At 39.8% G+C, this 17,205-nt stretch overlaps 1 protein-coding gene across 2 annotated transcripts in view; it reads left to right on the top strand.

The window, feature by feature from the left end:
• The window catches only part of FCHSD2 (FCH and double SH3 domains 2), a 200,915-nt gene extending 186,142 nt beyond the window's left edge, over positions 1–14,773 (top strand). Inside the window, exons 14-20 of one of the 2 annotated variants that reach the window (XM_004683177.2) lie at positions 3,025–3,159; positions 8,463–8,546; positions 8,667–8,844; positions 9,137–9,357; positions 10,324–10,453; positions 10,602–10,684; positions 12,715–14,773. In XM_004683177.2, coding sequence (XP_004683234.1) covers positions 3,025–3,159; positions 8,463–8,546; positions 8,667–8,844; positions 9,137–9,357; positions 10,324–10,453; positions 10,602–10,684; positions 12,715–12,798 — 915 coding nt within the window. In that variant the 3' untranslated portion in view covers positions 12,799–14,773. The remainder of the gene's footprint in view (positions 1–3,024; positions 3,160–8,462; positions 8,547–8,666; positions 8,845–9,136; positions 9,358–10,323; positions 10,454–10,601; positions 10,685–12,714) is intronic. The other variant, XM_004683176.2, reaches the window with a different exon arrangement.
• Positions 14,774–17,205: the final 2,432 nt, after the last annotated feature.

Genomic DNA, 17,205 nt, shown 5'->3' with positions numbered 1-17,205 from the left:
TTTGTAATGTCTGTTTTGCTGTACAGAAGCTCTTTAATTTGATGTAGTCCCATCTGTTTGTCCTTGCCTTCACTATCATTGCATTGGATATTGTATCTTCAAAGATGTTATTGAGGTGTATTTCACGTAGTGTTTCACCATCTTTGCTTCCAGGTATTTTGTGGTCTCCATTCTTATGTCTAGGTCTTTAATCCACTTTGAGGTGTCTTTGTCTTTGTGCATGGTGTGAGGTAATCATCATTCTTTTTTTTTTTTTTTTTTTTGCATGTTGCTTCCCAGTTTTCCCAGAATCATTTGTTCAACAAACTTGTTGTTCCATTGTATCTTCTTTGCTCCTTTGTCAAAAATTAGGTGTCCATAAACTCGTGGGTTTATATTTGGGTTTTCTACTCGAATCCACTGGCCAGGCCTCTTTTTTTATAGTAAAATATGCTACATAAAATTTACCATTTAAAGCATACAGTTCAGTGGCATTAAGTATATCTATATTGTTGTACAATAATCAGCACCATCTGTCTCCAGATAGATCTTCTCACCTGGCAGAAATAAAGTTCTGTACCCATTAAACAATAACTCTGCATTCCCCAAGCCCCAGTTCCTGGCTACTCACTTCTGACTTGTGAATTTGACTGATTCTACAAGAGGAATCATACAGTACTTACCTTCTTGTGACCAGATTATTTCACTTAACATTAATGTTCTTGAAGTTTATTCATATTGTAGAATGTGTCAGAATTTCCTTCCTTTTCTGCACCATTTTATATTCCCATCAACAAGTATACAAATATTTGCTACATCCTTAACACGTGTTATTTCCTCTTTTTACCTAGTAGCCATTCTTACGGGTATGAGGTGGTATCTCGCTGAGGTTTTGACTTGCACTTGCCTAATGATGTTGAGCATCTTCTCATGTGCTTACTGACTGTTTGTATATCTTCTTTGAGAAATGTCTGCTCAAGTTCTTTGCCCATTTTTCATTTCTTTTAAAGAAATTTGGACTTGAAGGGAAAACTATCTGATTCACTTCTCTTAGAGTAATTTATCCCTACTTAAAGACATATTGCCCTGCATGTAACAGCTATGTATAAAAAGTTAAAAACTTGTCCTTGGTTTTATAGTGATAAATGAAAAACATTAAAATTCCCCAATCAAACAGTATGTACAAGAATTAGTATGTTATTATTTTTGTTGTTGTCGAATATTAAAAGTAAAATAAATTACTAGAATATATATACAGATAAGAGCTGAATGAGTATGCCTCAAATGGAAAAAGGCAGAATTTTCACAGAACCAGTATTTTTCCCCATCTTATCTCCATTTGATGTCAATCAAAACATACCATTGTCCATTTAGCTTTAAAACATGCAATATGTTTTTGCATACATACTGTTTATGCACAATAAAAGAATGGAAGGGGAAATGAAAGAACAGCAGAAACTATACTGTAGTAGTCAGAGTATGGTGGAACCAAATTGCAGATATTAATGAGAATGTGTTGTTCTGATAAAAGAGCTTTGGAGTAAAGTGCCAGGTGCCCTTTTTAGTGGACACCTCTGCTTGCTACTGAAAAAGGTATGTCTGTTTCACTGGTTGGCTTCCCATCAAATTTGAATCTAATCTGCCTCATTGACAAACCCTGTTGCTCACAATAGATTTTCACCACAGTCAATGAAGTACACTGCTGAGGGGAGCAGCAGAAGGGTCAGGAGGTGTCTAACACGCCATGTGTATCATCTTTGGGGCTGGAGATAGAATTTGCACTGAAGCAACTGTGGCCAGCTGCAGAGCTGCATTCTAACCCATTGTACCACCAGGGAGGGCCCTCTCCCTCTTAATTTTAAAGAGTACCACAGAGCCATCTTAACTGGCCACCTCCAAATTAACATGATCGTTTTTCTTAGTGTTAACTCCTTCCTTGGGTTTTGCTTTAGCCACGGGAAGGGCTAGTCTGCTCAGCTGACACTTCAGAAGTTACCAATATGCACTAACAAGCACATAGCATGAGGAGGCTCTTTGCTTACTTTTTATTGGGTGTTTTTTGTGAGTTTTAGGCATTCTTTAAATATTGTAGATATTAATCCCTTATCAGATAAATGATTTGCAAGTATTTTCTTATTCTGTGGGTTGCCTTTTCACTTTTGCCCTTTGATGTACAAACGTTTTTAATTTAAAGTCCAGTTTGTTTTTCTTTTGTTGCCTATGCTTTTGGTGTCATATTCAAGATATCATTCATTTCCCATTCAAATTGTCATGAAGCTTTTTTCCTAAAGTTCTGAATTTTGTAATTTTAATTTTTACATTTAGGCCTTCAATCCATTTCACTTAATTTTCTAAGATGTAAGGATCTAACTTTATTCTTTTATTTTGGGTATCAGGTTTTTCCTAGTATATTTGCTGAAAAGACTATCCCACTGGATAATCTTGAGAACTTTCTCAAAAATCATTTAACTGTGTATGTGAGGGTTTATTTCTGGAGTTTCTGTTTCCTAGCTCACTTTTAATGGCTGTTATTTATCCATAATATGGACACATTATAGTTTAGACACATTATAGTTTACTGGAACATTCATCTACTGGTGGATATGTAGATTGAGTGAGGCTTTTACTACTACCAACAGTGCTAAAATATATTTCTACATAATGGATTCACAAAAATGAGATCATTTGGTTTTTAATTCAGTAGATTTTTAATAGCCTTTTTCCCACATCCTTGATAATGTTTCAAAGTGTATTTATTGTCTCCCAATAAATGAAAAAAAAACCCTTTCTAAGTCATTATTGAATACTAAAAAGTAAAAGGATATTGATAAATATTTGTTATGTGTTTAAAAGACATTTTACTGTAGGTTTTTAAAAGAAAGAAAACTATCCTTTCATAACAAGAAAAATCAAAGTGAGAATATTTATTTCTATGTGTAGCTGAATAATATTGATTTTGAAACAACCAGGTTTTGGGTGTTTTTCCTGCTGTCACCCACATTCCTGAAGTAAGTGAGCTAGCTAATGGCTTCTAATTTTTCCCAGCTGAATGCAGATACTGAAAGAGAAGAGGGAGAAGAGTTTGAAGACAACATGGATGTTTTTGATGACAGCAGCTCCAGCCCTTCTGGCACCTTAAGAAATTATCCACTCACCTGTAAAGTTGTTTATTCCTACAAGGTTTGTATTTCTCTAATATACTGCTATTAAAATGTGACAACTCTAAAGATAACTGTGTCTACCTAGCCTCTTATGCAGTGCTTAATGTAAAAATGGTATTTGGTTAATATAGAGGCAACAAAGCATAATGGTAAAGAGAATATATTGTCTCTGACATGGACTGCCTGTGTTAAAAATCAGCTGTATGATCACACTAGTCCCTTAATCTCTGAGTCTAATTTTTATTTTATTTAAGATTTTTTAAAATCTATATTATCAGGATAACACTATAGGACTAGTTTGAAGATTAAATAATATTTTTTATAGCAAAGCACAGTTACTAGAATCCAATAAATTTTAAGTAAATGGAACTTTCACCTTGTTACCAATTGCTTGCTTGACATAGGACCCTCCATTAGGATAAGCCTCAATTCATACTTGAAAGAGACTGTAAAAAGGACATTTTTTAAATCTTTACCTTTCCTAGCCTTAACACAACCACCTCTTGTTTCCAAGTTAAGCAGGGATCTGAATAACTAGATGCCAGAATTTCCAAACCTGAAATGGTATGATAGTTTTTAATCTCTCTCATCCCCGCCCTACTTTCACATTAACTTTTTCACTCATGCCAAGAAATCTGAGTTTTAGTTCCCCAGTTCTTCCCCTTCCCTCTCACTGCCCTCATCTAGTCCATCAGTCAGAAATAATGACTCTACTTCCGAAACATCCCAAATCCATTCACTTTTCACCATTTTGGCTAGGCCTTTGCTTTGATTACTATAAAGGGAAAAAACTCAACACTTTGTACAATTCATACTTGCCTCCCAACAATCCATTCTCCACCCTGCAGCCAAAATTATCTTTAACACAAAGAAGATATTTTATTCCCCTGCCTAAAACTCCTTGTAAACTTCCATCACACTGAGAAAAACAAACTCTTCTCTAGGGTCCAAAGCATCCAGATGACCTGGCCCCTGCCATTTTCCCTAGCTTCATATCAGACCATTCTTGCTACACAACTCACTCACTACATATTAGCCACTCTGGTTGCCTTTCAGTTTTCCAAAGTACCCTACGTACTTGGAACTTTGCACTTGCAGCTCCCTCTATCTAGAATTCTTTTCCCAAGTCTTGGTTGGCTATCCACTGTTCTTCATAGAGGCTCAGCTCAAACAGTGGCTCCTCAGTCACCATTCTCTCCCCCAGTGTCCTTCTGTACTCTTATTTACATTACAGCACCTATAGCCGGCTCTGGGTATTTCTTTCCCTGACTTCCCATTAAAGGTCTTTGAAGATGGAAACCTTGTCTGTGTCTGTGTACCTCAGTATGTTGGATAGTGCCTGGCATATCACAGGTCTTCAGTAACTTACTGTGGAATTATATTAGGAAGGCATGAGCAAATGAATCCTCCTCTGGCTCCCATGCTGATAAAAACTTAGGGCTAAAGTGATAACAAGAGAGGAAGGGGCTGGAGATGCCTTCAACAGTCATACCCAGGATAGTTTCACTCCCAGCACCACAGTCCCTGGATAGCCAGAGCTAGCAGTGTGGACTCCTCAAAATGAGTGCTACCCACACTTTTTCTAGCGTAACATCCTTTCATAATATATTTAAATTAATAATACTTCCTCTTTTCTGAAAGTGGTTTTTTGTTGTTGTTGTTAACTGTGTAATAATTTTGGAAATTTGAAGTCATTTTCTGAGGTACTTGAAAAAGGTGTTATGGTAAAACTAGGGTTGGGAATGTTTTCTCCTCTTATTTCCCAGTAAGATATTTACTCTGAAGTTCTAGAATTAAGATCTAACATCCTTAAATGGAGATGGTCCTAAGTGTCTGAGTGATTATAAACAGTTCACATTCATTTAACTTTCCTTCTACCACAGAAATGTGCCTATGGCAAACCAAGACTACAAAAATCTATTTGGTCAGTTAATCATTAAACAATCATGTATTGAGTGTCCAATGTATGATTAAGTTTTCAAGGTAGAAAAACAAATGTAACATAATCCTAGCCCCCCAGGAACAAGTAGACTGGGGGAAGCCCACATAAAACTGAAAAGTAGAGTATATATGAAAACATTTATAAAAGAGGTGAAAACCATAATTCTTTCTGAAATGGTTGGGAGAAAATTTACACGAGATGGTATTTAAACTAAGTCATGAGTAATATCTTTCAGTGAGAGACTAGAAGGTAGGGAAGGGGGAGAGCCTTCTAAGCAAAGAGAACAACAAATACAGAGGCACTATTTTATGAAATAATGGAGTTCTTAATAAATGTTAAATTAGTGGTACATGAAAGAGCAGCTGGAAGAGCAGCTGTCAGAGAATCAGGGGCCTTGTGGACCAGAACTGATTTTTAGCTTCTATCCTGGATGTCCCAAATCAGATTGGATGTCCGAGGTCAGGTGCCTTCTTGCGGTATAGTTACTATAGAGGGTAGATTTGGATAGAGACTAACTATAAACCTAATAGTGATTCCTATAGTTCAGACTATCAAAGAAGGCCTGATGAGAACAAAAAAAAAATCAAAATGTAAAGATTAGATTTAAAAATCTTTAAAATGTGCTCCCTCCATCAGTATATTTCAGTCAAGCTGCCTGTTCTGCTCCCCACTCTGTCTCTGGTGAATACTATCACCTACCGCACCTCTGGCCTGTATCCCAAGTCTTGAATGTATAAATAAATAAATCTTTAAAAACAAACAAAAAACAAAACCAAAAAAAATCTTAAAAATACCCATAACTGTTGATCTGGCTAGCATCTGTTCTAAAGAAATGACCTAACATTGAGAAACATTTGGGTACAAAATGTTCTTCCTTCATAGTACTACTTTGTAATAACTCAAAGTTGGCAGTCTGGTTGGTATGAGTAGCTAAATAAATCAGCCATTTATATAATGTGGCCATCACATAATACTATGAAGAAAATTACCTCATGAGTAGTTTTTTCATGTAACAAGAAATGCTATGTTATATCAAAAAAAAAGATGTATGTACCTTAAGGTTTCAATTATATTTTACAACTTTTCTACTTTGAACATATTTTACTTCATAATCAGGTAAAAGCATATTGTTTTAAGAAAAATAGGAAATTTGGACAAATAGTTGTAGGAATAAAGAGCATGGCTGCTTCTGGAGTTCTGACTGTCCCTGCAGATTAGACTTCAGTGGGGTGTGAGACCACGTGTCTGTCTAGTCACCATTGTCATCACGTGCTGTCTTTCCCTGGGTAAGTGAGAATTACATTCCCTGCCTTATGGAAGCCATTCTAGTAGGAAGCCCACAGGGCAGATAGCGGTAGTTAATGTCAGAGTCTTCTAACAATAAAAGGAAAAAGAGGCCACCAGCTCATTGTTGGTCATCTGGGAAAACATACCAGCTGGCCGCAAGTCATATAGTAATAGCTACCATATATGAAGTTTCAGTAATCAACTCATAATTCAACAAATAAGCTTGAACACCTTCCATGTACATTCATGCTCTTTTTCTCAGGGGTGTAGCATTGGTCAAAGCAAACAAAAATCTCTGCCATCATGTAGCTTATAATCTAACAGGAAGGGGAAAGAAAATGTGGGTGCAAAGAGGTCTGATGGCCACTTGCCCATAGAAACAGTGTAAAACTATACTTGAACCATGTGAAATAATCTAAATTCATGCACCAGATGGGAAAGAAGGAGCCGGTCTTGCTGGAAAGGAGGAACAACCTGGCAAAAGCATAAAGGCAAGGAATGATGGGTTGGATCTAGAAAATAGGGAATCGTGTGCTGGGATCCAGGCATCAGGAGACCATGGAAACCACTTTGTAAGACCTGAATGGCATGCAGTGGACTTGACTTTGTCAGGTGGAAGAACTGGTCTCTGCTTGGGAATGGTATGATTAAGCATATGTCTGCTTATGTGATAGCACTGGACAACTTATGGGTAGACCTCCATGACTGTTTTTACAAGGATAGCATATAAAGGGGTGATCTTGTCCTTCCTACTTTACTCTCACACATTAAAGTCAGGGTGCATTGATACTTCATAAGTCTTGCCATGAAATCAGGAAAACATCTTTGTTATATAAGTGCCTTTTGCTGGTATATTTCAGGGCATAGTATGTTATTATTAGCAAAGAAATTCCACTGATTTTTTTTCTTTCATATTTTGAAATAAGAGGTAATTTACTTAAACTTCTAGTCTTGGAGTATTTCTGTAAATACCACTTTCCCACCTAGCAGCTATAACAATGTCCATAATCTGAGTTTGATGAAATGTTATAATGCACGTAAGTGGAAAACGAGTCTAAGGAAAGCGACCCATTTCCTTCCTTATTTTTCTTGTGTAATTTAGATATTTTACATTTTGATACTATGGGATTTGAAAAACTATATGGTGTTTAGGTGATAGTTGTAACTGTCTTGGGATGTGGGGAAAGATTTTAAGATTATTCATTGGAGAACTAGAAGGTGCCATCAGGACCTTCCCTATTACATGTGGTAGGCAAGTCTCTTTAGGAAACAAAGCCACATAGTCTCTCTCTACCCCCTCTGCAGAATTCCTGAGAGTTTGCTCTTAGATTCTACTGTCTCAAGGGCAGTAACTGGGCAGCTGGTGCTAGTGGACTCCTGTCAAGGATAATAAAACCAGTTAGCGGCTTCAGCAGAAGCACCCAAGTGGATCAACCCAGTCTCCACAGTTAAGTTGGAGCATAATAAATCCAAACTCTGACTGGATCTCAATCATTTCCTTTCCCACAACCTTGTTCTCTCGGCCACTGTTTTTCAGTGATTCCAGATCAATTCTAGGTGCTGCTCAAGCCGTCATCTAATCCATGAACATAGTTCTTTGCATTTTCACAGCATGCACCTCCATGGTAGCCCACGGTGCGGTTCTAATTCAGTGCTTTCTCCTTTGCCTGTGCTTCCAAAATCATCATGGTTCTGGCTTATTCATCCCATGTTGACTCCCCCATCTTCCCAAGAATGGCAGGATTGTCATTTTGAAGAAATGGAGGCATCAAGAAGTTGAATAACTTAACCAATAGATACATAAGCTGGAACTGGACCCGAGGTCCTCTACTTCCAGCTGACAGCTCTGAAAATTGAGCCTGATTGCCTCTTGAGGATTCCGTTTCTCCAGTTTTTGTTGTGGCTTTCTTTTGTTCAGTTTTTAAAGTAAAACTTCACCTCATTATGATAGTTTTACAACACCTAAATTTTTATTTTCAATAAGTTTTTCAAAATCATTTCAGTATTTTGATCCCCAGTTTTTGTTATGATCAGCTCACATCTGCTCTTTATCTAACCTTTTTAATTTTGTCCATGACCATCCTACATTGCAGGCTTCTCAACCAGATGAGTTGACCATTGAGGAACATGAGGTGTTAGAAGTGATTGAAGATGGAGATATGGAAGACTGGGTAAAGGTATATTCCTTTGCTCATATCGCCCCTCCTTGTGACATTTTTAGGAGTTTATTTTGGTTCTTGTTATGCCCTGTCCAAATTGTGTGTGCAAACCTGTTTTGTCACATGTTTTTTACTCAGGCTCGAAATAAAGTTGGTCAAGTGGGTTATGTGCCAGAAAAATACCTACAGTTTCCCACCTCGAACAGTCTGCTGAGCATGCTACAGTCCTTGGCTGCTTTGGACAGTCGGTCACACACATCCAGCAATTCCACGGAGGCCGAACTCGTTTCAGGCAGCCTCAACGGAGATGCCAGTGGTAAAGACTGAAACAAGGCACTCTTTATTTGGTCACATCTGACCTAAACTGTATTGCCCTGCAGTAAGCCTTCAGTAGATTTAAAAGCACATTATTCCTATTCTGTGTTTTCCTTTATTTGGTTACATCCAATACAGTAGAACCTTAAAGTTGATCTTCATTGAGTAAAAACATTAAAACTTTCTCCCTATTCTATATAGTGCCCTTTAGTTGTCACTTGAGTGTAGGGGTGGTTGCAAAAAAATAACCTGTCAATGTTCTTACTGGAGTTTTCTCTCTCTCTTGTACCTAGTCTGTTTTGTGAAAGCACTTTATGACTATGAGGGCCAGACAGGTGATGAGTTATCATTTCCTGAGGGAGCAATCATCCGAATTTTGAACAAAGAAAACCAGGATGACGATGGCTTCTGGGAAGGGGAATTCAATGGGCGGGTTGGAGTTTTCCCATCGGTGCTAGTGGAAGAACTTTCAGCGTCAGAAAATGGCGACACTCCGTGGATGAGAGAGATTCAGGTACACAAGAGGGGAGAACACTGCTTTAAAATAATGTTTAAAGAAAATTACTCCAATGGGCCTGTTAGCCCAGACGAAAGTGAGCTGTAGTCCCAGCTTTATTCTTAACCCTCCAGCCTCGGATGCCAGGTTTCTACAAAACTGAATTTTGGCAAGTGGGGACTTGCCTCCTCTGTCATGGCTATATTACACCTTCAGTTCTCCCACATGTTGTTCTCTGAATCAATTCACTAAGATGCTAAATTGAATATGGCATACATTTCATGGGAAGACAGAAACCAGAGAAGGACTGCATTTCACAATGGTTAGTTAACATGGTAAATGTTTCCAAAAGTAAAAGCTTGCATTCTCTCTTCGTTACTGTCAGGGTTCCCTGCCCATTCCAGGTCCTGCCCATTCATTTCAGAGAACTAATGAGCCTGAAACAACCCTGTTCCACTCTGATGACATTTGGTTTAGCTCATGATAGCACAAGTTGCTTTTACAGGGAACCCTAATTTGGGTCTGTCACAGTAGGCCTGGCAGGTCAGTAGCCATAAGAATCATCCTTCCATGAAGTTGTTTAATATTGTAAACACTTAGCTGACATTTACCAAATCTGGGGAAATCAGAAACTCAGCCAATTATTTTATATTCACAAAATCATGCAACTTTCACCTTTTTTTACTCTTCACAATGAGTTGACTAAATTACCTAACTTGATGTTTCTAGTAGAACTCTAGAGAATAGTTTGACTTGATTACTATTATAAATTAAAATCAGTAGTATAATGGGAAGAAAGTTAAATGCAACACAAAATTGGGACTTGGGGGGTTGTTATTTTGGGCTCATTTGCTTCTGATGAGGCTGACCCAAAATATTAGTAGTTATGACTTAATGCTAGAGAAAAGTAATTTGCTTGGACTAGAGAAGTTCCTCTCTCTTCCTGAGGTGAGCACTTTGTAACCTTTCCTCCCTCTGCTGCAGGTCTCACCTTCTCCCAAGCCGCCTGGCTCCCTGCCCCCACTGCCACTGTATGACCAGCCTCCCAGCAGCCCTTACCCCAGCCCCGATAAGAGGAGCTCCCAGTACTTCCCGCGTTCTCCTTCAGCAAATGGTAAGGGCCCTCCTAGGCTTTGGTCTAAATACATTTTTATTCAGAAATCCACATATTCACCTGTACAGCAAACAGATGTGCATTAGCGTTTTCATTGTTCAACAACACAAATCAAATGAACTTCTTTGGTTCCTTTTCTCTCTCTTAGAAAACAGCTTCCATGTGGACTCGCCAGGATTGTCACAGGCAACAAGGCACACTCCTGAGACCTCGTATGGCAAACTACGACCTGTAAGTCTCATTTGGCAGGATCATACAGTACCTGATTGTTTAAAATTGGAAGTTAGAAATTAATGTTTCTCCATGGCTCTTATGTTGTTAGTAATCCCCCCACCCCATACAAGCATGAGAGGGGTTCAGAAGGTAAAAAGTTATTAAAAAGGAAGGCTATGAAAATTGACATGTATATATCAGTTATACCTCAATTTAAAACTTAAATAAATATTGAAAGTTCTAGTTTACACTGGAACTTTCCTTGCTGAGCCATGGTAAAATTGCATGATGATGGCTATAATAAGCTCTGTGAGCATTGATGTGGCCTAACTGCAAAACAGAAGTATGTTTTTGTTAGCAGGCATTATTTTTCCCTTTGAAAAATAGTACTCTTGAGGTGAAATAATAAGACACACTCCATGCTCTTTTGAGACTTAAGAACTACTGTTTTCAAAGAGAATTTTTTCTTACAGATAATCAGCTCAGAAGACTTTCAGGGATCATTTCTATAGTTCATTACAAACAATCAGCTCTATTCACCCCTCAGTTCACTGCCACATATCCACCCACCCCTGTCAGTTCCCAAACCTTTCCTGTGCTAATCCAATGCATACTTTGCAATTTTGTTTTTCTTGACCTGTGTATCAGTATTTAACACCAGTCTTTGAACATGATTCTACTTCCTTTGGCTTCATTTAGCAGATATGTATTAAGTACCTTGCTAAGTTTAAGGACTTGGTTCTTTATCTTAAATATGATAGGAAGGGCCTTGATAAGATTGTAAGCAGAACAGTGATATGACCAGTTTTGCATTTTTGAAACTGCATGGCAGCCAATGAAGAATGAATGGTGGCAGAATGGACATACAAGCCATTAGGAGGCCACAGCAGTGGCTCAAACAAGAAGGGGACGTAGCCTGGTAAGAGTGGGAGCACAGAGAAGTGCACCAGTGTGTTCCACCACTCTTTCTTGGTTTACCGTCTACCTTCCTGGCCCTTAATTTCTCATTATCTTGTCTCTATCCAGTCCCTCCTGTTGCTTTCAGAGTTCTATCCCTGAGGTGTTTCTCTTGAAGTCATTGAACGCACTCTCTTTGTGTAATCTCATTACTCCCACAATGTTAAGAAACATTTATTTACTAACCACTCCCAAATATGTTACTTCCAACCAGTCTCTTCCATGAGCTCCAGACTTAGAGATCCCTCAGTGTACAGATACCAAATCCCCCAAAACTTAGCCAAAATGAGTGAATTATCTTCCCTTCCAAGTATGCTCCTTCTCCAGCTTTGCCTTTCTTGGTGGGTGACCCTTCATCCCACCAGTATTCTGGTATCACTCTTGATACCTCTCTGGCCCTACTTCCCACAAATAACCACCACCAAATCTAGCCCAGTTTACCTCGGAGGGAGCTGTCAAATCTCTCTATTTCTCTACTCCCTTGCTAAATGAGCACCTGTTCAAGTTAACATTAATTCTTGCTCAAGTGGCAACGAAACTGCCCTAAATGGTCATTTTACTTGTACTTTTGCCCACTTCCACTCTTCTTCAAACTGTCAACTGAGTCATCTTTTCACAATTCTGATACTGCTGTTTAAAATCCACCGAAATCTCCACTTTGCCTACAGAATAAAGCTCGGCTTTCTTCACATGGCTTAGCAAGGCCTTTCTCTGCTGAACCCCAGCCTACCTCTGAAGCCATGTATCTTGCAAGTCTCCTTCCAAGACATGCTGAAAGGTTTTCAGTTCTTCAAGCACTGCTCTCATGCTTCCAACTCCAAGCATTTGCTTTAAATAATACTTTTAGAGATATAGGACCCTTGTGCCCATGAGGCTTCCAGTTCAGGCAAGACCTGATTTATGAGTTTTGCATTTCATCTCAAACATTAACTCCTTCTCAGTGAGGGAAGTAGTGAAAATTAGGTTGAAAGGACATGCTCAGAACACTTCAGGAGCACTGGTGTCATTCAATACATAAATGTTTGGGCTTGGATACTTTCGGCATAGGCTCAGAAGTTGACTGATAATCCATGTAATTGTTTCCTGCAAAGGTCCGAGCAGCTCCTCCTCCACCTACACAGAATCACCGAAGGTCAGCCGAGAAGATTGAAGATGTGGAAATCACACTGGTGTGATGACAGCCTTGCCTGTGTATTAGTACTACAATCAAGGCCAGGCTCGGAGTTTGGTCAGTCTTGTGTTTTAGGCACCTTTGCATGAGGATGACTCTTGAACAGAGCAAAAACATGGAGGATTATATGTGACTGGGTGGCCTGGTGGACTCCTCCCACATTTTGAATATTTTGTGCCTTTTTTTGTTGTCATTTTCTATGTCATCTCTCCTACCATAGCACAAATCCTAGTGGACCCTGGAAGCAAAGAAGGGGACATGCCTAACAGTGGTCCACGTTTGTATGAGACTCAAGACCAGGCCTGTTCAGGACACAGTCACAGAGACTGATCATGTGCACTCGTACAGTATATTACTGTGGCCACAGGACGTGGCAGAGATTCTCAGCTTTCTTCAAGTGACTTTTGCTCATCTAATTGAGTTGAATCAGATCACGTTGGCTACATAAAGCAGCAGATAGAGGGATTTCAGGTGAGGCTGGCTCCTCCCCACAGTTAGTCCCCAGACTGAGAAAGTGAAATCTTATTCATAAAAAAGTGGACTGCCCTGACTTTAGCGCCAATTGCATTAATACATCTCTCTTCCACAACTAACAGATTTAAAACAGTAACAGTGTCCTTTGTATTAATATTTATGCCATTCATTTAGAATTAGTGGAGCTAATATGGAGGGGCTGAACTAGAAGCCAAATCTTGTCCATCATATAGACTAGTAGAAAGGAGGCTTATGGCTGCAGCAGAAATGGAGCTTCCAAGTCTGATATGAGCCAGTTTAATGTTCTTTTTGTATTTGGGTATTTTTCATCTTAATTTTTGCAGCATATACTCTTCTGACTGGTATCCTTAGAATTTGAATGTCTATACATTGAGGACACACTTGCATTGTGCTGAGCTTCTCTACTGGGAAGCTCCTAGTATTTTATTAGCATTATTTTATTCCCAAGCCAGTGCACTGGCCCCAAGAGCCAGGTTATGGCAGGTACAGACCAGCAGCTATCCTACCATGAAAAAACGCAGCTTCCCAGACCCCAGTAACCTGACATCTCCTTGGAAGAACCTGTGGTGTATGAAGAAAACCAGCCTGTATGAAAAAGAAGTTGCTCAAGTGCAAACTGATGAAGGACATCAAGTTCTCCATGTCACGAGAGCCAGTAGGAGCTCTGTCCACAGCTAGCAGCTGGGGTTCCAAAGTGGGGCTCTGTCAGCTCTCCGCCTATAGGGCACACCTGACCTAGGAACTAGGGAATATCTGCCATTGCTTATCTTCTTAAGAAATCAAATTTACGTAAGTTCATCAAAAGTTGTATTATGCTTTGAAAATTCCATCCCTCCTAAGAATCGCCAAATGTCCCTGTGGGATTTCTGACCAAAAGGAAGGTCACAGTTGAAGAAATTTTCAGTTAGTCATTTGATCACTTCAGTGACAACCACCATTGATGAATCTTCTCCATAATTTGGGGTTTTTTGTTTTGTTTCGCATTTCTTAACCTGTTGATCTATTTGAGGTCTTTTGTGTTTATCAAACTTATTCTTAAGTTTAAAAAAGAAATAGGGTGGTTTATTTTTAAGATTTTCAAGTTTGCCAGCATGATAAAAATCTTTAAAGCATTTTACCAGTTTTCAAAGTGCTAATTAAATCAGGCATTTCTTGCCACCCAGTCTTGTATTCTCTAGCCAGCCAAATTGTCCTTGAATCTGGGTTTTTCACGTTCTCAGAAGGTTATTTGAAATCTTTTGTTATATTTTAAAATATTTTTTGGAAGAGCTGCTAATTTTATTTTAAAAAAGTAAACAAAGTTGTAAAAATATGCCTCCTTTTTAAAAAGAATCCCTCCCTCCAGGACATGTAATCCAGCATCACAGTGCACAGTGCCAGGCTCACAGGGAGCAGCTCTGTGCAGATGTGCTTTCTTTACAGTGGCTGTAAAAAGTTTGTATTTATTATGTATAAAATGTTGAATAATAAAAAAATGGAATTAAGTTTTCTAAGTTTTCTTTTTAAAGTTTTGGGTAAACACTCTTCCAAATAGAGAACGCTTCCTATAAAGACACCTCTCGGCCCTTCTTTAAACCATTCAGCAGATACAGAGCAGGGAATAAACTAATCCATTCATGGGACAGTTTCTGATGCCTTCTGATGCCATCCACCTGTGTGTGCTATGTGCGGATGCCAGAAATAATGGTCTTTGCTTTCAAGGTTTTCCCAATGGGCAGGGGGTGGGGGGGAGGGGAATCGTACACATCATGTCAAGCTGCAGCTTTAACGCACTTCACCTGGGTCCCTTTCCTCTGACCCTCTACTCCCACCCACAAACTAGACAGATGCTAAGGGGGGATGATGTCCTCTGGCATTAGCCCTGCCACCACTTGATAGATGACCTTCTCTCCAGGCTGTCCTGTCTCCAGCTTTAAAAGGAATGGAAAGGAATGGTTTTCCAAGACTTACCAACTCATATTCTAGGTAAGTTAATCTGCTAGATGCAGAGTGAGAACATGCCCCTAAAGCGTCACAATATTTGAAAACAAACTTATCAGCACACAGGTACTCCTCAGCTGGCCAGAAATTATAAAGAAAATTCAAGCTACTGGACTCTTCTGGGGCAAAGCAAACCCTCCTCCCTGTGCTATGATCAGACTCCAGGTTGTGCTGTTCTGTTCACTCACTGCTCCAGAACTGTGGCTTTGGTTTTGGGGCCAGTTACTACTTAGCCCTCTCTGGGTGATCTTATGATAAAATCTGACTGTTCTGAATTTGCATTTGTTTATTATGAGGTGGCTTTTTGCAAAAATACAACCAAATCACAGCAATTTTAGCTGAGAAGAGAGAAATTGTTATTTTTCCCAGAATCTTGCTATTTGACACAAGCAGTGTAACTTTCCTCCTAGACTCCCCTTGTTTTTGGTTCATTACTGCTTGCTCTGCCAAGAATCCTGTGAATGCCAAAGAGCATCTTGTTCCTGGACCATTATACCCTGGTTCCACTGGCCAAAAACAAATGTAGTACTTCTGTCATGTCTGAGAGCTCAAGCCTGGGAATATTTTCCTGGAATGTTACCCTGAAACATAACTAACCCACAAATAGGGCTGACAACACTTCTACACTGTGTACTAAACACCTCAGTGTCCCTATTCTAGTCATGCATTTACTCATCTGAATGTCAGGGAATGATCATAGTCCTGACCTCAAGTCTCTGGGCAGTTAGCTATGACCTGAGGTTTGTCGCTTTTTCCTCTCTAGACCTTGCTTTCCTCATCTGTTAAGTGGGAATAAGAAGGCAATATACACATCCTGTGAGCCAAGAGGATCAGGTATGAAAATGAACAGATAAGCTGAATTTACTTTTGACTAGTGGACGTGTGCCTGGAAAGAAAACAGCCTACACCCAGCATGGTACGTCTGAATCACATAGGTAGGCTCACAGGTACCCCTGAGCTCCTTTAGGACAAGGACACTGTATTCACTTGTTCTTTTTCCAGTCAGCAAACTTATTGCCCAGCCCATGTTCTGGGCACTAGGGAACAGGTCACTGAGGCCTGACCTCCGAAGGGCTCACACCTGGAGAGGGAAGGGGAGATGTGGGAATAGCGTCCAAACCACATTGCATCTGTCAGGAGTGGGAAAAGACTAAGGAGCAGTTGAAGCCAGTACAAGGACTCTTCCAGGAGTCAAGACCTTTCTCCCATTGCCGTAGGCTCAGGAAGGCCCAAGATTGGTCAAAGCAGAGGTGGCCATACTCAAACCACAGAACAGCAGCAAGGAAGAACAGTGTTACTTTTGGTGAAGCCAGAGCCTTGGGAAGAGGAAAAGTATCACAGGTTGTGTAACTCCTTCCCCTGAAGACATTTGGCCAAGGTCTCTAAGAAACAACTGGGCCTCCAGGAAGCCAGGCTAGCCTCTCGATGTCGAAACTGAGTCCAGTTTATTAAAAAAGGGAGTTAGAGGCTTGAGTTTTTATCCCAGCTCTGCTGTGTGACCCTATGCAAGGCCCTGACCCCCTCTGGGCTTCAGTCTATGTACACAGCAATGGCAAAGACTGTTCCAGTTTTGGCACTAGGGACAAACTCAGGCAGGCAGCCTACCCAAGTTTTTGCACACTGAAAGCCTAAAGAGTACTGAGGACTAAAAGTCTGAATTCTCAGTCCTGAGAGCTTGGAGAAGTTTTTCAGTAGCAGGGCTCTTCCCTGCTGTCTGCTGAAGAAGGCACAAGGAGTATAGGTGGATGCAGCTTCCAGCTGGCATCTTCTCAGCCTTTGTCACCCCCTCTTCCTCCATGCCTGCCTCATTCCCAAATGTCTTGGCATGGCTAGTCTTCTGAACTTTTTTCTCCAGGAAGCCCTCCCTCCAAGCAAGTTAAGGTGTGCATGTGCTCCCTGAGGTGAGACAATTACACCCACACTGAACTTTCAGATT

The sequence above is a fragment of the Condylura cristata genome, unplaced genomic scaffold (genome assembly GCF_000260355.1).
Source record: "Condylura cristata isolate star-nosed mole 26May11 unplaced genomic scaffold, ConCri1.0 scaffold00015, whole genome shotgun sequence".
NCBI classification, from domain to species: Eukaryota; Metazoa; Chordata; class Mammalia; order Eulipotyphla; family Talpidae; genus Condylura; species Condylura cristata.
This window is presented reverse-complemented; position numbering and strand designations above follow the sequence as displayed.